This window comes from Salarias fasciatus, chromosome 15, assembly GCF_902148845.1.
Source record: "Salarias fasciatus chromosome 15, fSalaFa1.1, whole genome shotgun sequence".
Classification (NCBI taxonomy): Eukaryota; Metazoa; Chordata; class Actinopteri; order Blenniiformes; family Blenniidae; genus Salarias; species Salarias fasciatus.
In genome coordinates, this window is record NC_043759.1 from 9589870 (window position 1) to 9611905 (window position 22036).

Sequence of the window (22036 nt, forward strand, 5' to 3'; positions counted from 1 at the left end):
CCCCCCGAGCTACGCTGCATCACAGATATCCCCGCGCTGATGCACAGGTCGGCTATTATATTTATACAGTAAACAAAGTCTCCCACCCCTCCGCCTCTCTCTGACAGGACACTCATCTTCTCTCCCTGCAAACGCTTTTTTCATTCAAGTCACTGAAATCGTTTTGTTGCCATCTAGTGGCCAAATGTTCCTGCAGCATTTGCATATGAAGGAGTAAGAAAATCCACCAGAGTGAATTCTTTATCCCATTTAAATCCAGTCAAATCCAACACACAGGGAAATGAAAAATCCAAGGATATTCAAATCCAGGTGCTCTGGAAGTTTTCATTGAAAAGAGTTTATTTGATGGTTCACAGTGCTCAGAGGGCGGTCGTCAGAACACACACACACACACGTACAGCCGAGGAGTCGAACGACACACTGAAACGCCGCTGTAACACAAAGTCTCGTCTGGATCCCTTCATGCACAACTCTGCGTTTTGTGGTTCGCCCCCGATTCAGGCGACCCGGGGTGACGATCAAATCCATTCACTGAGCTGAAGAGAGCACTCTGTTTAAAGAAATATGTATCTAAGATCTAACATAACAATTTCTTGGCAACTGAGCAAAAAAACCTTTAACTGATTCAGTGAAAAATTACAAAAATGGAAAAAAAAAAATAGAATCGTGTGAACAAGAAAACCTAAAAGAAGTTGAAACATTGCAGCATTTCATTAACATTCATTAGAAACCGTCCGGCGGCTGCCTGACGGGCCAACGTCAGAAAGTCTTTATCAAGCTACACAACTGAATGTGGAGTGGAAATGAACCGAGTCTTTAAGCAGGAAAAAGTACATTTCTTATTGCTCTTTCTGAATTTGAACTTAACAAAAGCAAAAAAACACTTCAATGCATCACAGAGAGAGTGTTATTTCTGCCACTACCCGCTCATTTCCCATGTTTCTCAAAAGATGGCATCATGGGAATGATAATCTCTTTTAGAAATTTCTTCTCGAATAACTTCTGTAAATAAAGAGTTGATATAATAATTCCTCTGGCGTATAGACACAGCATATTTGTAAAACCTGTATGGCTCGGTTACCCTGTATCAGTGCTAAATCGGAGAGGTATCGGAATACAAGGCAGCCTGAGGCCTGCTGTCTGGACCAGGTCTACACTATGGCAGTGAAACCCAATAAAACGCTACACTTTTTAAAGTAGCGTCTTCAGAACGTGGCGTCTTCAGGATGAATATTTGAACCCCCTAAAGAAAATATCCGAACAAGGATGATTTCATCTGAATTTTTTTTTGCAAAAAGTTCTGGTAATCAATGAAGAGAGGAAGTCAAGTCCGTCAGCGGTAGCGGGGGCTTTTCAGAGACCGTTTTCATTCCTTGTAACAGCAGCAACATCGAAAAAGTGACAACAGTGTGACTTACATACAGTGATGATCCCAGCAAAGCCGATGCAGTGCGACGATGAAGATGCGAACAGTGTACTTATCAGTAGAGCTATAAAATCAGTGTATAAATACGGCTACTTTTTAAATACCCGCGGACAAACCACCTTCGTCTTTATTGCACTGCACCTCAAACAAAAGGCATTTATCGCAGTCACAGTGTGACTTTAGAGAGAAAGAAAAAAAAAAGACTGGTGGAGAATCACCATTTTTATAATAGCTATTAATATTAGACTACGTACAAGTTGTCAATATTTGATTACCTCATACAATACAGTGTGTACAGGATCTAACTCGTGTTGGCTGGATCTACTGAATCGTAAAGCTCTTTTACAGCTCGGGGGAAGCTGTAAACACTGTGCACACAGTGGCGAGGAGTGAAAGTGACAACCTTAACTATACAGGACGGAAGCAGAGTGGCGAACAAAATACTGGTACACAGCGGTTACAGCTCTAACTTGGACTGAATAGTATATACAAATGAGATACTCGTCGTTTTAGGACTGAATTCACTGAGTCACTGCATGATATGAATAATTTGTAGTTACAGAACGGCAGCTGCAGTACCGTGTGAATGTTTGAAACTGCTGGTATGGTCAGAAAGAAAGAGGAAAAAAAAAAAAAAAAGAAATATTGGCAGAAACTGTCTGTGAACAGTTGGAAAGAGTAAGAAAGTTTTGTCCGGAAAATGATAAAACACCATTAGAAAACATGTTTCAGAACAGTTAAGGCTTTGCTGTGTGTGAGTTTGTAAAATGAAAAAAAAAAAAAAAAAAAAAAAAAAGGTTGTTACAAAGATTACACCAGAGTGAGTAGAGATGTTTGTCTCACTGAGCACAGCCCATAAAAAGAAGAATACATTGCTGAGATTTTGGCCTGCGAAGTGCAGTTTTGTACAGATTACACTGATAAAATAAGAAACACTGTTAAAAAAAAACAAAGGCTGTGTTTTTGTTTTTTCTTCAGAAAAACAGAATACATGTTACAGTTTACAGTACCTTGACATATACGAACGTGGTGCTTCAAGATAAAAACGCACTTCAGTGAAAAGTGTGGACAAAGTGAGACGCTCGTAATAAAAAGCATCCAGTAGAAGTGCAGGCAGTACAAAAAAAAAAAAAAAAAAAAACAGACGACGTGAAAAGAGCTTAATAAGTAATCGTTTCGAAAAAGTGTAGTTATAGTTGATATATTTCATATTTAATCTTTCAAATACTGTATTTTGTCGTCTCCTACAAAGTCCGGCTGACGTTTGTAAAATTTTGGCTTTGTCGCTCTTCGTTGCTGTAGCAGCGTTGTGCGTTCCTCTTCGTTAATCAATCTCCTGCCAGCAACCAATTCAATGCCTGATGTTCTCGGTTTGTTCCAAGCACAACCATCCACAAAGGTAAATCCATCTCTTTGTCCAGGAATCTCATTCACGTCTCCTGCAGTGCTACAGTCTCCTCTGCTCCAGTAGAGGGAGCTATTTCCCATGTATCCAGGCCAAACCTCCCACTTCCAGAGCCCGTGGGAGGGAATCTGCCAGAGGACGTGCGAGGAGTCGGATAAACGCTCCCTCTCCTCCATTTGTAAAGGAAGATGAGACACCCTCGAAGAGCGAGGGGGCAGACTAAGGGGTGTCTTCTCCCTCCTCGTCTCCCGCCTCAGGCCCGGGCTCCTCGTCGGGGGAGTCGGTGCGCGTGCCCGGAGACGAGGGCGCGCACCGTCTGCTGCTCCAGCAGGCCTTGTTCTTGTGCAGGTGGCCCAGCATAGTTCGGCTGAGCGCGCTGGGCTCGGTGAAGCGCTGCCACTCCTCAAACAGGGGCTCCGCAATGTAGGAGATGAACCCTGAGAGGGCACAAACGGGTCGGGTTGGGTTTGATCTGGTCTGACCAAAGGCCAAACAGAGGGCCAAGGAAGAGTTAACTTAGAAACACTCTAATCTCTCTCAATTACGCTCGCAATCATTACTTATTAGTAATGAAGTGACTTTACTACTTGTCACAAATAAACAGTAACTAGTTAGTGTGAAGTTTCTTTCATGTGGAAGTAACATTGCTGTTCTCTGAGACAACGCCTTCCGGGATTTTACAATCATGCAAAACTGGGGTAAGGAAACATCCCCAACAAAGGATCAGAGGCTAAAGATCACAGACGACGACGTCTTAATGTAAAGAAAACACAAATACTCAGACACCAAGAAACACAGCTGGGAGGAAAACACAGAGGAAATGAAGTGTACGCAATCATCAGTGTATAAACTTGTCTTTAAGGCTGGTGGAACAGGAAGGCATCTCACAAGTGGCTTTGGTTCTCTGGTTTGTATTGTTTGTATTAGTCTGTACAGGTTAATATTAATGCATTTTCAGTGCGACATATGTCAGTAATTTACTAATTACAACTTAATTCGCTCATTAAATGATACATACCATTTGGAAATCAAATGATAGTTCAGCAACACGCACACATTTTTTTCCCCCCTTTTCTTATCATGTCATTATTTGGAGGCTAAGCTTGAGCTTCCTGTTTTTGCCACCATCTCCTTACCTGCACCTGATTGGTTAGATGTGGCTGTCAGTCATTAACAGCAGCAGGGTTTGTGGTCAGCAACATGCATGTGTTTGTTTTTGACCACACTCCATATCCGTGGATAAAAACGAAGCCCCCGGCTGGACGTAGGGGGGTGTGAGTGAGTGGACTCACCGATCTGGACGGCTGGGACCGAGTCCGCCTGCTGGTTACACAATGGACTGATCTCCAGGTCGAACTGCCTCTCCAGGTCGCCTGCGGGGTTGAGAAAACAGCACTTACAAACACATTTTGTAAAACAATTTTATATTTTCATGCTCTAAATGATTATCAAATAACTTCCCTTTAAAAAGAACCTACAGTTTTCTGCTGTGCAGGTTTTTAACATATTACTTTCTGATTTTGGTTTAAGTCGGAAGACGATCAATCGTCTTGCAGTTTCATGTTTTGCAGAGCAGTAAAAACGCCACACAGTGCACTGTAACGGTGTTCTAGTTCAAACAGAGAGACGAGTGATGAAGATCTGCTCACCCTGCCTGTAGAACTCCTCACACACCCTCTCGCTCCACTGCCTGCTCAGCTCCCAAACCCGACATGGGTTACACACATCTGCACACTTGAGTGCAATCTGAAGGAAAGACAGGGACAAACACAAACACACACACACAGGATTTGTAGATTAGACGTTTGTAGGAAGTGAAAATGGCATTGAGAGTGACGGCTCGGACACGGTGTGGTGGTCGCTCTGTACCTGCAGTATGAAGTGTCTGTGCGAAGCCAGCTGAAGGTCCAGGTCCTGGTTATCGAGATGCTCTCTGAAGGTCAGCAGGAACTCGTTCTGCCTGCTGATGTCTGTGGCCAGGATGAGGGAGCCCAGCTGCTGCTCGATATCCTGCCTGCGGAGTGGAATTACGCATTAATGAGGCAAAACAACGAAATCGGTAACGTCAGACCACTCCTGACTGCAACGCAGCAACAACAGCTTAGATGTGAACTTTATCACAGCAGTGTCCTTTTTAAAAGCAGCAGGCTTATCTATAGCAAGCTGTTCTATCAAGTACACACTTTTACGCTGCTCACCTTGACCCCACTCGGGGAATTGAAGCTCTCTCTGAAGGGTTTGAAAAAAGATTCTCTTATTCGTGCATGTTTTTAAGGCTTCGACTCCCTCGGCACCGTTTTATCCTCATTTATGTGGATGTATCGTCCTGTTTACTACTAAATGTCTTCTCTCTTGTAAATGAGGCTGTTTCTCACTGAGACTGCTTTTTAAAATAATCAAAAAAAAAATTCTACAGCTGTATTTACATCTCATAGAAATTTCTCCAGATGAGAGCGTTTAGTTTTCATGAAGAATGAACGAGACGATCAGACTGATGTTCAGACTGATATTCACAGAGACTGACATCTGATTCAGTCGGTGGATCAATCCCATGATGCTTTGCACTGTGTGCGCATGATCCCACATCCAGCATTACCTGGAAACTCACCAGTAACGATTATGGCTTTGTCATGATTTCATTAAACAAGCTGGTTTTTCTTTTTTTGGTTTTTAAAAAGGCTACAGTCTCTTCATGCAGTATATGACAGGGTGATCACACTGCCATTTTCTTTAAAACACTCGGTGTCTTGTGGTTTTGATATGTATCGCACAGGTCCAACAATGAGGAGCAATCTGATCCTAAACAATCAGACATGATGACACCATCTAGGGTCAGGGACAATCGAGTCAGAATCAAGAGTTCACAGGACGCAGTTTTAACTGGATCATGGTTTAGTAGGTTTACTTATGCTCCATTTTAACTACAGGCGTTGTTTTGTACCCAACAATAACTTCTGACATTCTTGTGTGTTTGTGTGTGTGTGTGTGTGTGTGTATGTTCTTACGACATGTCTGCAGGCAGGTGGGACAGCAGTCCCGACTCTCTCAGCATGCCGACAGTGGATCTCCAGTGGTGACTCTCCAGCACCGACGTGTTCTGCACAGGAGACACAAAGCATCCACAGGGTTTCACGCAGAGCCGCGGGCGCAAATCCAACTCCGCGTTTAACGCCGAGCACGCTCCTGGGTACCTGGTAGAGCGACGCCAGGTGATGCTTGGTCTTGATCAGGAACGGCTGGTTGACTCCGGGATGATCCACGTCGTGAGCAGCAGCCGCCATCAGGCCCAGGAAGACGTCCAGAGGACTCAGCTGCTCGGCCAGCTGCACAAGACGACAGATATTCACACTGATTTTAGCAAGTTAAAAACAAAAAGTTAACTCTCTGCTGGCTACATTTTAAAATTCACATTTAAATAATCTTCAAGATCTGAGTTTCATTTGGTGACAAGCCACCAGGAGTTAAATGCTTTATGTTCAGTGGGGACTCGGCGGCATATTGACTGGAAAACCTGCAGACTTGTCGTCTCATATGACAGAGTGTGCCTGTTATCTGTAACACACCGGCGTGTGCGCCGTATTGAATTTCATTTAGAGCTTTTAACAAAATAGGCGCCTCGCAAAGTGCTTCACGGAGCAGCAGAGGACACAAAAGCAATTACTGAATAAGGAAAAGATGCAGAGACGCTTAATCTGGTCAGAGGGCTTCAAAGATTTCTTCATTGCTATGGATGGACGTGTTGCAGAGTCTAAGTGAGCCGGAATAATCCATCAGGGAGCAAAGTTAATAGAATATGTCAAGGAGAAGCTTTACAGTATGCGTGGGTGTGTGTGCGTGTGTGTGTGTTTACCCTGGGTTCCTTCAGGTAGCAGTACATGGCTTGAGTGACGTCCGCAGCATGAACAGCATTGTGATAGGGATTGTGGGAGTGGTAGTCCTCCTGCACCATGCCTGGTAAGACAGCATAAGGTCAAACTTTCATTTTTTTTTTTTTTTTTGTTAAACTTTCACTTAGGTGAATCGAACTTGACTTTCAGAAACTTTGCAGCGGACATTCAAAGAGCCCAGTTTACCTAGAAACCTGTGCAGCTTGACCATGTCCAGCTGGAAGTGGTGCACCAGATCGTAGACATTGAAGAGGTGGCACATCAGCGTCACCAGGCTGTTACCTAAAGCACACATCAACATTTATATGAGCGCTGAACACACACGTGCACACATTTCACATCAGACACGAGTTTCATTATTTCTTAATGGTTGCTGCTAAATTTGAATGAGTAAATCATCTCACCATTTGTAAGACGGTCAAAGAGGAAAATGTCAAAGTTCCATGTGCCTACTTTTGATAGCATGTGCTGTAATCAGAGACAGAGAAGTAATCAGTTCCACACAAGGCGACAGGATGGATGAAAGGGCCCCAGCTGATCGGCTAGTTCAACCAACACCAGGCAGACCGCATATAAAGCAGAGCAATGACTCTTCCTCACTGGGCGAACGACCTAAATCCCCACTACAGAGTAAGAAAAGCAGAGCTGCTGCTCCTTGCTCCTGTTTCTGGCACCTTCAGGTTTTCGGGTCGGCCGGGGACCCGACGCAGAGGGTTTACCTCACGGCGGCCTGAGCTGCGGGAAGACGGAGGAAAGAGGGACATCCGGACTTCTCTGCTTTCCCTGTCATCAACGCGACCCCGTTAGAACTACGAAGTTTCATCAGCTTCAATCTGTTTTTTGTGCATGCGATCGCTTGTGTGTGCGCAGGTGTCCTTACAGCTGCCTGTCCCAGGTAGTCATCGTCCAGGAAGTGGAGGGATCCGGGGGCGCAGGGAACCAAGCCCCTCAGCAGCCGGGAGTCGTGGCAGTATCTCTGGAAGCTCAGCAGGCGCTTCACCTTCCTCCTGGTGCCGGACTCTACCCCCCCCTGCTGGGCGCTAGCTGAAACACAACGCCAGATGTTGACCTGAGTGATGCAGATGAGAGATTTGAACAAAACGCCAGAAATATGCAGCTAACGCAGCATATTTCTAGTTATCTGAGGTGTTTATATCTGAGCCAAATAGCCTCTCCGTTGAAGGCCGAGTTAAAAGCCACCTGTCACACTGAAACAACATGGTTATAAAAAAATAAATAAAAGAGGATAACGATTCCATTTTTAAACCACCTTTCCAGGAAAAGATCATAAAGCATTACAGGAATCAACACGCCACACGCAGTTGTGTAATGACTGAATTAGCCGAACTTGAGAAAAGAGTTCAAACCTGGAACCCTTTGTGAGCGACACGGAGCAGACAGTCCTTCACCGACAAGCCACTCTGACAGGACACAACAGTTTTCTATGATTTCTGACCTTGTCAAGTGTATTATTCAATGCGTTGTCCTACAAAGCTCTTATTCATTCGAGCTCTCCGTTTTATTTATTGTTTGCATCCATAAGAGCTGAAAAAGGTTCCTTCAAATGTTAATGGTTTGGGCTGCAACAGGTCAAAAGTGTGTTACGCTTTTTAAATTAACTACCGTGATTCTGTATTCAGGATATATTCATTTGGATACACATCTAACATGTAATCACATTCTAGTGCCGTCAGTCAGATTAATGGGATTATAGATTGGCCATTTAATAGTGTCAAAGGGTTTGTAAAATCATGAGAAGTATGTGATTGATCAAAATATTTATTATTGGATTCAACATATGAGAAAGACAGTGTTTAATTTATACAAGTTTACATTACTTGGAACAAGATTTTCTATGGGAATGTACATATTTAAGCAACCGTTGTGAATAACTGTACTCGGTGTATTACTGTAAAGTCTTATCTTAACATTCTGTCAAATAAACATTTTATTTCTGGAATGTCACAATTAAATAAAACTACTTAACGAGTGTTTACATGGACTTGAGTATCTCAAAACGTGAAGATTGTACATTTTGACTTAATATCCTGATTTCAGAGACACGGATAAAAGCCTTAACTCAATTTTGAAATATTAGATTTTTCAGAGGTGGAGTCATCTGAACAAAAAGCAGACATTCGGTTACTTTTATCTTTATTTATGAGGCTGAAACACAAACTGGCAACAAGAGGAGCATCTCTCTCCTTGAGGAAATATTTATCAAAGCAAAACTCGACAAGGCTGCAACTGCAACATATCCATTTGGATACACAGCCAGGAGGATCTGAGGCCAATACAACTGCTGAAACATTTAAATAAAAGCCTAAAACATTTACATTTATTTACTGAACTTGTTATTCTGTTGTATTTTACTCCTGAAGCCCTTGAGAATTGTACAGATCTGCATGAAAAATGTAACATTTTTTCCTTTTTTCATATCTTAAAAGTACTTTGTAAGATCATTCAAATAAATAAATAAAACTCGTTTAAATCGGCTTCATTCGGCACCACCGTGCTGCAGTGGGAGTCAGACACCAATCTAGAGTGAAGGGCTTTTCCAATTGCTGTCAATTTTGCAGGAGCTTATTGGTTTGGAATATTAATAAGCTGCTGACTGAGGGAGTTCATTTCAGTTGCAACCTGTGCAGTGAGGGATTAAGTTGCTCAGGGACCCAGAGCTGCTAACTGTCGGTGGTGGGATTCAAACCAGCAAGTATCCGGCATGAGTTTCACATTAAACAATGAAACTAAGTCAGTACCTGGAATATTACTGCTCACCGCCTTTACTGGGATAGGAAAAGTTAAGGAGACTGCGTGTAAACACGTTAACAGTGTTCAAAGCATTTGTGTGTGTTTAACTCTATTCAGTTTTGTGGGAAGAACATGAGATTTGCAGGACTTGAAATGAGAAAACCCACTTTTGAGGATGCGCAGGTCAATCAGCGGGTAGGATCCTCGTCTTCCAGCCAGCAGCACACCAGCATGACCAGTGTTCAGTCTGCCATCAGCTGGAGAGCGAGAGAGAGAGAGAGAGAGGGGGGAAACACAAAGAAACGAAAAGAAGACATTAGTTTTTATCATTATTTCTGTTGACATAGTGTGGCTGTGGCCATTAGTGGCTGATATCTCCGATACCTTCCCAATCCATGAGTCAACCCTCCAGGAGGAGGAGGAGGAGGAGGAAGAACAGAGGGAGACAACAATGGAGGGGCAAAGCACGATGGATGAGTAAGGAGCCGAGCAGTCAGGTCATGAGAGGACAGAGCAATGTGGAGCTAAACGCTACAAAAAAAAAAAACAGCTTCACAAAATCTGATTTTATTGCCTTTTTCCCCCCCCCCCAGTCTCTTTCTTTACAAAACAAGAAGTTCTTTGATGACAGTGAGTCACTGGGACACTGTAAGCGGTCCAAGCTTGCAGGAGGAACATCGATTGCTGATTTCATGCTATTGTGCAGCTTTTATGGAGCATGTCTGAACTCTTTTTCTCATCCTAATCCAATTGTCACTACACAGAGAGCAACCACAGTCTTTGAACAGCAGTTACGCTATTAGTCTTAGCCGTGGTTTCACACTTGGGCTAATTGGTTTTTGCAGTGATCAGGCAGATGCATGATTGTGCATGTATCCCAGGAACAAACAAAAGGAAGAGATATTTCCATTTCTGTCGCACAAATGAGTTTCTATTAAAAGCTCGATTCATGGAGGCATGAAGTTCACATAAAACCATTTCTAGCCATTATTCAAAATGGTCCAAGAGCCAATCTCACAAGCTCACTTCCTCCAAAAAGGTGTATCGCTCTACAACGAAGTCTGCAAATCTGCACAAGTAACCATCTGAGGTGGGATTTTCCCCTGTGTGGGAGCCTCTCGGATGGAGAAGACGAACAAGAGCACAGTAGAATCATGAATACTGAATACCGCCTCTATTTAAAAATGCACAATCCGCCCGCCCGGCGCCGAATGACGAGCAAGACACAACACAACTAGTTTCCAAGTAACGGCACGCATGCACACGCATGAAACCTACCACTTGAATACACTAAAAACTATGGGAATGCTGAATAATTCAGAGAGCAGTAGTGAGGAACTGGAGCGTACTATATCCCTTAGGTTACCAGTTCGCGTCACCTCGGTGACTCCTGCTTAAGAGACGCTAAAAGCACCTGGTGCTGGTGTCCGAGTCACTGTGGCAACTCCCTTAAGTGCAGCTGCAGTTTGGAGGCAGGTGTAGTATTTTTATAGAGCAGCATATTATAGGATAATCTGTTTCCAGATTTGACTTTTTTTTTTTCTTTTAAGAAAACATCATAATTTTCTATCTGTGCATGTTAGAGTCGAACAAACAAATATAAGGTGCTTAAGGGACCTGACTCAGCCTGTTAAACCAAGGAGGAAGAGTCCCGGTGGCCTAGTTTGTGCAATAAAAGGAAAGAAGGGGGAAGGCCTCTTTGCTTTTTATCCTGTGTGTTGGCAGGCAAGCAGAGGAGGAAATACATCTTCTGAAAAAACAAAAAAGAGACTGCAGTCACCCTCTACTAATATAGAAAAATGCATTCACCCAAACTCCACCCTCCACTTCTCATTTCTATTCCAGCTATGGTTCCATACTGCTATTTTATGTCAATCCATTTTTTATTTCTTCTGCACTTCTGGCTCCTGTCTGCTGCTCATCCTCCTCCTCCTCCTCCTCCTCTCTCTCTCTATTATTTCGTTCTAATTCTTCCCATCATCCCTCATTCCTTCCTGCTCAACATCGACTCCCCCACTCTCTCTATCTGATCCATCCTTTCGTCTCGCCTCGCTCCCCGGTCCCTTCTCCTCCTCCTTTAACTCTCGGTGTGGTAAATAGGTCATTGTCTCCACGCGGCGCAGAACTGGGTCATTTGGGATGAAAACGTGAATCAGACGGGGAAGGGTGTTTGAAGAAGCGGCAGCGCACACGCACCCGTGTGTGAACAGTCGCTGCACATGTGCACATACAAACACTTTGCAAATGAGGTTAAATCCAAATGCGAAAACAAGATCACATGCTTGACACACATTTCACACACACACACACACACACACACACACACACACACACATATACGCAAGCAGACACTGGGAGCTGATAGCAATATGTTCAGCCGGCTTCAGTGAATCTGTGGGTGTTTGTGGCAGAAACTGTGCTTTAAGGGCTGCCTTTGACAGTGGAATATATTGCCGCCATATGCAGAGCCAACAAACACACGGCCGCCTGCAGCTGAGGGAAACATTATATACACAAAGCATGAACACAGCTTACTGGAAACGGTTGACACAAGGATGCTGCAGTGATCCCGCTGCACCACCAGAGTAAAATAAGTGTTTACCTTATTCTATTGTTACCTTCCAGGATACCTTCCATCACAGAAATGCAATAAAAAGAAATAATGCTATATTGAATAAAAGAATGTTGCAAAGACACACAGCGGTGTGCATCTTTGTAGCAGGGTAGTGGATAAAGACAACCAGCACCACACAACACCTCAACTTACGTTGGACTCCCAGAGGCATTTACACTGATTAGCTACAAAATAAGAACCCCGGGTGTATTATAAGGGATCTTAGCATGACAGTCGCTCACTAGAAGGAGATACAGACTCTTCAGTACATCAGAAGACTTAAAACGGCTTCTACACACCGTCAAACCCACCTCACCCTTTTTTTAAAAATCATTATTATTAATTATTTTAATTGTTTTCATTGCATTCCTGAACTGTTTACTCGAGGCTGGTGAACAAAAACAATAAAAATAAACCCAGATTCTGAATACGAGACAATCAAATCAAAATAGTCACAGTTTTAAGTGTTTTTTTTCTTTCTTGGTCTCATGATGATTTCACATGAATCACAGCTTTTCTCTTCTTCGTGCAGAGACCTCTTCTGCTTTGTTTGGTTGCAACTAATCATCAAACGTCAAAAGGGGAAATCCTGAAACCCTTTAATTTCTTTCTGTGGTTTTAGGAGCACCAAAAAAAGCACAGTTTTAACACTTAAATCTCAATAAAGCTTTTGAATCCTTCTCGCTGATTGCTATGTTAAATGTCACGATGACTCACTATCAACACAAGCGGTTTATCTCCACACAGGCAGCCTTTCACCCCCTATAAGAAGGCATAAGATGCATCATCAGGAAACTCGCAGGCAGTGAACGTCCATGTTGGGTTTTTTTTTTTTTTTTTTTTTTTGTGACTCACGATAAGGTAATCCCCCTAAAGGTTGAATCACCACTTAATAAGCATAAAAAGCGGGTCGCGTAAAGTCCGACGTGACATCAGATCATTCGAATGCACATGATATGAATCCGGCTAAAGCCGCACTCGTCTCTTCACTGTGCAGACTTTTACCAGCAGAGAAACTTCCTATTTCCTTCAAAAACACTTCTCAGCATGATGTGACTGAGCTCAACAAGACCACAAATTACAACAAAAAAAGGATTAAAAGTAAACCTCTGTGATGATTTGAAGCAAAAATGTATTTATTTACTTTTGCAATGACTTTTCCAATTCACGACAGAACTTTATCTGCTGTCATTAGAGGAACTGTGAACGTTCTTCTCCATTAAACTCCTGCGTTCAGACTGTCCAAAGTGCTACTTTGCGTCAGCGGACAGGCAGATCTGAGGTGGATTCCTGTTGTCACAGCGGGACAGCTGCGGCTCAGCAGACAGTGACGCCGCGGACACGCTGGCTTTACAGCCCAAATCCCTCGTTTCTGTGTCTGCTCCGCGCCGTGGCCTGGATTGTGCTCAGCCTCGTCTCAATCGGCGTCACTTAACAGACGCACACGCGCGCGTAAAACCACGGCCAGCGGGCGCGCTCGCCAGATAATCTGTAACGTATCGCACACATGCAACTGTCAGGAGTGAAAACATAGATCCAGACATGGAAATAAATATCCAAATACAAAAAAAAACATTGTTAGGTTGCATTTAAGAGACATATTTTCATGCAGTTCTCTGCACAGCAGCTGGATCAGACTGAATCTGAGCACATTAAATATTCATCAGAGAGTTTTAATTGACTTTCTTGATGTATTTACCTTCCAGATGTGCAGTCCTGCTCTCTAAGTCCTCCTTCACCTCCTCTACCTCCTCCTCTTCCTCGGCTTCCACCCAAGAGCTCCCCTGGCTCCTCTCTGACCCCCGGGGCCCCCCCCGGCGGGCTCTCCAGGCCGCCCTGAGCTGCCGTATGAGAGCCGGGAGCTCCAGAGCCAGCGACAGCCCGCCGCAAGTGACGGGGGGCGTCCTGAGAGGACCCCACACCGGCGAGCGCGGCGCCTCGTCCGGGCAGACCCCGAGACCGGAATCCCGCATGCCGAGATCAGGGCCCCAGAGCCCCTCTAGGACGGGCATGGCGGCACCTCGCAGGGACGGACGGCGGACGGAAGAGTGCAAAGAGACTTGGCGACAAAGAGACGACAGACGGAGATGCTCGCTGTCAGGGAGCCATGGGTGAGGAAGAGGAGCAGGACGTACTCGGATAGCAGCGAGTCTGGATGTAGGACAGGGAGCCGAAGGAAGCAGGGAGAGAATGAAGGACGGAGGGGACGAGTGCAAAGAGCTGCAGAGGGATGGAGAAGATGACACAGAAGAAAGTGAAGCAGGCAGAAGCCGGAAAACAAAAGAGACGAGAGTCGGCGCGTATTTCTCCCTCCCAGAGCCGGCCACTGACGGTCTGCTCCCTCCTCCTGCCGCATTCTCTCTCTCCCCTCTGCCGACTCGCTCATGCCAGCGATGTTGTGGAGGATACGGCCCCTCCTCCCTCTGCTCCGAGCGCGCTCACTCTCTCTCTCTCACTCTGGATACACGCCGGCCGCCACTTCAACGGCGAATCGATAGGATTTGTTTGAGACTGGGACGCTCTGGTTCACGGCGTGTCTCTCGCGGAGGTCAGTGGGGAAACAGGGCAGTACGAGGTCAACAGTCACTCTGAGAATCACTTCAGCATCACCTGAGCCGGTTTTTACATTTTACAGCGTCTTTGAGAATCTGAATCGAAAATAATACAAAGGGTTTTTTCCCCACTTCAGTTTTCAATCTGCATTAAAAATTAAGTCATTTTATATTTATATCTTTACCGAATGAGATGTGAAGGGCCTGCCCTGAAGCGAAGCAGACAGGTTCACCTTCAGTGTCGCTCTGGTTATCTGGTGGTGGCAAGGTTGGTTGGACTTGATAACCAGTTTCACGAAACTGGTTATCAAGTGGCTTTTTTCACCTCAGAGGTTAGCCCACTGGCTCCAAGTGTACTCAGATTAAAAAAGTCTATATCTATATCTGGAAGGAGCTAGATCAGAGATGTCAAATAAAAAAAAAAATTAGGGGAGAAATTAATTTAACTTTAATATTTACCATTTTTACCGACTACAAAAATATGGGATAGTTTCAATAGTATACTTCTCTCGCTCGGTAGGGCTTCATGCTCCCAATGTTTGCTGAAGAATAAACACACAGCCTGTTTTTCTTTCTAAATGTCATAAACACCCAACGGCTTCCCTAATGGACGTAGAAATCCACACAATAATCAGCATAATTAGGTGAAAATAAGCACTTCCAGCATCCCCACATAATCAAAGGGGACGTTGTTCCATAAGCAACATGCTTTTCCAGGGGAATGTTCCCCAGAGAAACAGTCACATGCAGAGAATGGTACCGACACACACACACAGTCAGACAAATAGCCTTGAACACGCCTTATCAGACGCAAGAAAGTGATTACGAGAAATCACGAGAGACGGAGAATTAAGATAAAAGATACAGACTGTGAGAAACTGTAAGGAGCAGGCGGTGAACCGGGGGCCGTCTCTCATGCTCAAGGATGCAACCTTGGCGAGCCGCATTTCTAGGATGCAACGTCATCAGATCCTCCCGAAGGACTCGCCGCGTCGAGAATCCTTCGAAATTCCACCAACGGCTGAGACCTCCGTTCAGAAGACTTGCAAGGATCCATCAGGTGGATCCCCGAAGAATCCACAATCACATGCGCACATTTTCACCGACGCATGCCGGCAATATGAGGACGCTGCAGCGCTGCAGTAGATGACCGCAACACGCTACAGCTCACCAGTAAAACAAAATAAAGAACTTTCAAGATGTTTTCCGATACGGGTTTTTCCAAAGCGCCAAGAAGCAGTCCAGCAATGTTATTTCACCCATCACTTCCAATAAAAGGTTAAAAAATACCAACAAACAGGCCTCAGCAGAGTATAAACTCATTTCTACTTCCTGCTATTGAACTCAGAACATACAGCAACCTCTAATTTATTTAAGGAGGGAATTTTAAATCATACTTTTAGTCAAGTCTCTGAGCTTCTACTTGAGTGAAAATGTGCGTATTTCTGCCAAGTCTGCCGCAAACACAGGAAAAAAAAAATCCCCTTCTGTATGTGACCAAGTGACCAAACTCACAGCTAGAGAAAAGTCTGGATGAGCTGCGGCTTTGAAAACCTCATCAAACGCATCTTTTCTTTAATACTAAACATTTTTAACGTTAAACTTGAAAAGATCTAAGTGGCTGATTAAAAAAATATTAATATATGTGGGGTAAAAGTGGTAATAAATAAGGAGGCCAGCATCTCTTTCATACATTGTGTAACAACAATGATAGATAAAAAACATAGAAATTCATCTGTGTGATACTAACAATACAAAACGAAAACTCAGGTTCACAATTTTGGGAAGTTGTGGAGCCAAAATGAGAACGCTAAAGAAAGATGCGAGAAGAGAGAAAAGGGAGCAGTAACACGAGGTCTGTGAAGAAGAAAACTGTCGCCAAAGCCAATGATTCACGCCCCACACACACACATGCACGGACACACACACACACGGCTCAGTAGAAAACACTGCTGAGATGTCCCTCTGTCTTTGGTTTTGTGTGCGAGTGACTGGCTGTTATTTTTGCTTCTCCTTAATGATTCAAATGTTTTTCTGGCAGGTCGGGACGCGGGGAACTGGGTCAGCCAATAATGCAAATGACCTGAAAGGAAGCGTGTTTTTCATGGTGTTTTAGCCGCTTGTGTGTGTTTCAGCACATATAAACAAGTGAGCATCAGTTTCCTTTACCCTGGGGATTTGTTTTCTTCTTTATATATTATATGCCGAGCCGTTGAGTGACCTTCATTCTGAAGAGATTTAAAGGACAGATATTTACAAAGAATTAGACATAAACTGTGCCAAGTAGTGGCTCAACTAAAGAAATGTATATGAATTCACTATATAATATATACTGATGTATACATCTCTGGAAGACTAGTTCATTCAATTTCATTCATTATTAAAAATAACAAATCAGTTCAACAATACATAACAAAATTTCCAGTTGCGTGAATGACAGGGAGCAAAAAGAAGAATAAACCTGTCTCTTATCCAAGGAGATTTATAAGTTCATGCAAAGCCGGCTAGTCAACACTCAATATTATTATGATTATTTTAATCAAAATCATACTTGCAAGATCAGAATCAATAAAAATGATGTGATTTCACTTGAAAGAATTACGGTTATGCTGCAGCGGTCACATGAGATCATGATTAGGCTTATATACGTTTATGGTTGTCAGTCAGTGTATTTTAAGTAATAGTATAATGTTTTGCACAGACAATTTGCTTCTTTCCCATGTTCACGTTTAATTTACAACATTCAAGAGTATTAATGGCCACTATTATTAAAATCTATCAGTATTAAAAGAAGGGCTTATTTGTGTTATTTGATATGTTTGATATTAAATTTATTCAATTTGAAATTTGCATCAAAGCAGCAGGGTTCGGAGTTAAAATGGGTGCATGTATGTCTAAATGAAGGGCTGTGGAAATGTTAGTATTTCTAAAAGGTTTCTCACCACAGCGCTGGTGAAACCTGTGTAGCACACTGCAGCAGCTGTGTCCAGAGGGAGGAAACAACATGAGCTCCAGTTTGGGGTCAACTCAGACAGGTGAGGGAGGGGCCTTGGTCTCTGGCTGAGATCTCTGAAGTTGTTTTTCACATGCCTCATCTAAGGATAGCAAATGACAGTCATCAAACATTAATGGGTGCAGGTTCTTCTCCCTCCTGTGTTGGACTTCGCTCACAAATTTGACTCTTTGCTCCATCCAGTGGTTACATGAGGTATTACAGGACACAGCGTCCCAGATCTGGTGATGGTTTGGCATCTTCAGTCCATTTGTTTTCACACATTCTGCTGATTGTGTTGCAATTTTGAATCATTTTAACAGAAAATCTGCTTTCAACAGAAAATGTAAGGCACATACAAAGATAGCAGACTTATGCTTCAATGTTTGGGTCAGTTTACCGTCGGTGTCAAAGGTTTAAGAAAGCTTGAAAATACTTGGAAACACTCCGGACCATCAATCTGCAGTGAGGTGTTTGGGTCTGTTCAGGCTCTTACCCAGCATGCGAACTTGTATGGCATTCTGCTCCGACCTTTTAAATGTGACAGCTCCACACCTCTGCGGAAGGGAGGGAGAAAGAAAGGCGCAGATTAATATTTCACCGGACAAAAATACACACTGCGATCAAAGTGCATCAATGCGCGTTGCTAACAAATGGAAACTGTGCGAAAAGTCACAGCGATCCTGTGAATCTGCAGACCTTTGTTTCACATTCATGTGCTTTCAGGGAAGTATTGCACTGCTACAGCAGATTCTCACTCAAAATGTATTTAAGAGTATTACAAAAACAAACAACCGCACCCATTAATGGTTCCACATGAAAACCACATCATTTTTAGCATTTCAGCTGTCTCCATGTAAACAGACATTGTTTTCACAATGTTGCTGTAAAACTTTTCTGAAAGTTAAACAAAAGAAAGATGCGTTTTCACAAGATCTGCATCATAAAAAAAAAAAAAATACAACCTCCACCATGTATTCATATCTCGTCTAATCCTGCATTTCAAAAGATGTTTCACTGGTGAGTAAGTGAGGGTGGGTGTACTTTGTGACACCGACATCTGCTGTTCCACTAGCGATATGTCTGCATTTTAGCCAACAATGCTGAGAAAGTGGGTCAGGCAGCAAACTGGCATACAGTGGAAATGATCTGCACATTAATCACATGCTTCCACATGGTCCCTCCTCATGGCCAGAGTCCCCATTCAGCCCATTTCGGCCGGTTGCTATCAAAGCTGCGTTTGTATCTAGAGCAGCTTGCACGCTCCTGCTTTCTGCTTTCTAGAAACGAGCGGCAGTGAAAAATGTAATGAAGTTAAACGTTTCAACATTTAGGGTGGCTGATAATCATTCAATACTGTTGATTTACTTTAATGACAGTCACTTCAAAGATAAATGTGTTGACAGACAAACATTTTCCATTAATGGATGAAGAAGAATGATGATTGGTCTCGCTGTCTGTTAGGGTGTCACCCCTACACCCTGATCTGAGGCCAGTTCCTTAATTACAACCCAAAGTCCTGCGCTGCAGTTCAGGCAGACTCAGCTCAGCACGCTGCCCATTGAGGTCATCTATTTATAATAGCCTGTAATGGCTATAATAGCTATAATAGCTCGACATCTGTGTGTATAGTGGACGTGAGTGAGAGTGGACTGGGTGCACGAAGCAGTGAAAAGAAACACGAGCGCAAAGCTACACACACACACACACACACACATCCTGGAAACTCATCTGACAGAAACCAGGTACCGCGGCTGAACCAGCGGACACACACAACAGACTGTTTGGTATCATAGCAATATGGGTTATACTCCTCTGCAGGAAGACACTCATCAGTGTGCACCTTTAGTAGGAGGATTTACGACTGAATTACCACGGTTTTGTTTACTGGCAGGCAGGAAATGGGTAGAAACCAGAGGCAATGACTGTACACTGATCCTGCCCACGTGGTTGTGGCATGAACACAAGACACCCCCTGTGTGTGTGTGTGTGTGAGCGTGTGTGTCTCTAGACATAAGCGTGTTACATGAAACTTTACTAACAAGCAGACCAGTAAGAATATATGAAAGAAGAGCACATTTTTCAATTATCACACATGTGCTTATTCAGTCCTTTATCAGGCAAGTTAGCATATTTGGCAACTTTTTGCTTTACTTGAATTGTTATCTAAAATATGACTGAATTACAGTCACCAGCAAATCATCATTTTTTTCTTCCATTCATTACATCTAATCGATGCTCTCAGCTTGAACGATATTGATAATAATAAACTATGTAAAATCTTTTAGCACATCATGCTCAAGTTTGGGTGAATTTATAACTTTATTTTTCCACATATAGTGGGGCAATTGCACTTATTAGGCTGTAGTCAAATTCTGAGTGTGTGTGTGTGAGTATATTTTTGTGTCTTCATGTGTTTGTCCTGTAAAAAAAAAAAAAACTGGCCATTTGTCCAGGGTGTATTATATCCTGCTATCACCCAGTTAGCTGGGATTGGCTCCAGCACCCAGAAGTCTTGCACAGAATGAAGTGTTTATAGAAGATGGATGGATGGATTGATTGATTAACACTCTGAAGTGTGGCATTCCAATGAATGTCCTACAAATGGTTAAATAATCTGTTCAAATGGACACACAGAAAACTGCTCCTTTTAGAAGGATCACCACAGCAAATCAGCAACCTTCAAAATTACTCATTTTTTTATTCCCGGGATTCAATCCTGGATCCCCCACACTCAAGGTCAGACAAAATCTGATGACATACATCATATATAAGCCTGGTGGCAACTGAAACAGCTGGGAACCCGAGAGCAAAGCCCACTAAATACACAAACTTTCTGACTTTTTGAGCAAATCCTTCTGGTGCCAAATAGACAGAGTGTAAATTGTGCTGGAAAGTTTCTAAAAAAAATACCAGAACATTTTAAGTCAAAGTTATTTTCAGGATTTAAATGGAAATAAGAGTTCAGAAAATGTGAAGTATTTTGCATTGAGTCACCGCCACCACTTACATTCTATCCACCCATAAGGAATAATAAATGTATGTGCAGGTATTCCTATTGCAACATATAAGCTGTGAGATACGGGAAGACTGTAATGATACATAATATTGGATGACCTGCGTCCTGCCTGCATGGGGTCTGCAGTGTCCACGCTGCAGGTGGACTGCTGTAAATCTGTCAATACACTGACACATAGCAATAATACACAGGGCCTACTATGGCCTGTAACACTGCAGCTTGTACACAGGAAAACTATCATTCCCGTTCAACGCAAGGTCATTAGAAACTCACTACAGCCCACATTAGAATAGCAGCACATTCATCACACAGGAGTAAATAAATAAACTTCGTGCTGCTGAGGACGCTTCACGTGTCCTCACAAGGATGTTTCCTTGGGCCTATTGTAAACAAGTCCGAGTACGAAGGTTCAGCAGGAAGACAGCCGTTAAAGTGACGATGTACGTACCTCGACCATTAAACAGGACATTTAACCATCGCTGCTGCTCGTGGCGCGTGCGGCGGACTGTTTTCATGTCACGGCGAGCCGCATGCAGCAGGACGAAAGGTGACCGTGTCCTGTCTGACACCTGTTTACACACAACTATCTCATCCCGGGCCCCCCCGCGGCTCGGTCCGGTCCCGGTCGTCCCCCGTGAGGACGGCGTCGGCTCTTTTGAAGGTTCTGCCGAAGTTGTCCGCGTGCTGCTGTGTGTATGTGATCGGTGAGCCGCAGAGCGAGGGGAGGGGCGGGGCTGGAGGGTTGTAGCATCACCGGGGCGGGACTTGGGAGGAATTGACCAATCAGAGACGGAAAAAAAATCACTACATTAACTGTGATTTGTTAGAATAAAAAAAAAAAACTGTTTCATTAAATATGCTTGGTGTTATTGAGAGGAGGACAAATCTGTGAAAAAAATCTTAATAAAGTCTCAATTTACTGCTATGGAATCAGGTCCAACCTCTCAAGAGCACTTACTATCTGTTTAGCTATTTTTCTGTCTTAAATTGTTTGTTTACCGATGTCTCTTTTATTGTTTCAGTATGTGTTTATGTTCACATTGACTGAAAGCACTTTGTAAATAAATTAATCAGTATTATTACTTCAGTAGGAACATGCAAACTCCACACAGAAAGGCCTCACCTGGATTTGAACCCACTTGCTCATCACTACGCCACTGTGGGACCACCCTGTGATTGATGATTGTTTAACTACATCAGAGACCCATCTCCTATTCTGCTTATTCCTGGAGCCAGACCAAGAGAAAGATACACCCTGGACAAGCCACCAGTCCATTTGAGGTCAATTTAAGGTCACCAATTACACAGGGGGGAATATACAACAGAACATCCCAACCCACAACATTCTCACTGTGAGCAAGAGTGCGAACCACTGCTCCACAGTGCAGTC

The 22036-nt window shown here is 43.5% G+C and overlaps 1 protein-coding gene across 2 annotated transcripts; it reads right to left on the reverse strand.

The window, feature by feature from the left end:
• Positions 1-350: 350 nt before the first annotated feature.
• On the reverse strand, positions 351-21311 carry LOC115401559 (cAMP-specific 3',5'-cyclic phosphodiesterase 7B). 2 transcript variants are annotated; one of them, XM_030109820.1, is made up of 13 exons: positions 21095-21311; positions 18124-18184; positions 9637-9726; positions 7599-7762; positions 7123-7186; positions 6905-7000; positions 6682-6782; positions 6023-6154; positions 5837-5928; positions 4701-4845; positions 4481-4577; positions 4124-4204; positions 351-3268 (listed from the first exon to the last, which is right to left on the reverse strand). In XM_030109820.1, exons 1-13 carry the CDS (start codon positions 21113-21115, stop codon positions 3051-3053), a joined length of 1362 nt encoding a protein of 453 aa, XP_029965680.1. In that variant the 5' UTR covers positions 21116-21311; the 3' UTR covers positions 351-3050. The 2 variants fall into 2 exon arrangements, with proteins under 2 accessions (XP_029965680.1, XP_029965678.1); XM_030109818.1 differs by lacking the exons at positions 18124-18184; positions 21095-21311 and adding an exon at positions 13783-14459.
• Positions 21312-22036: the final 725 nt, after the last annotated feature.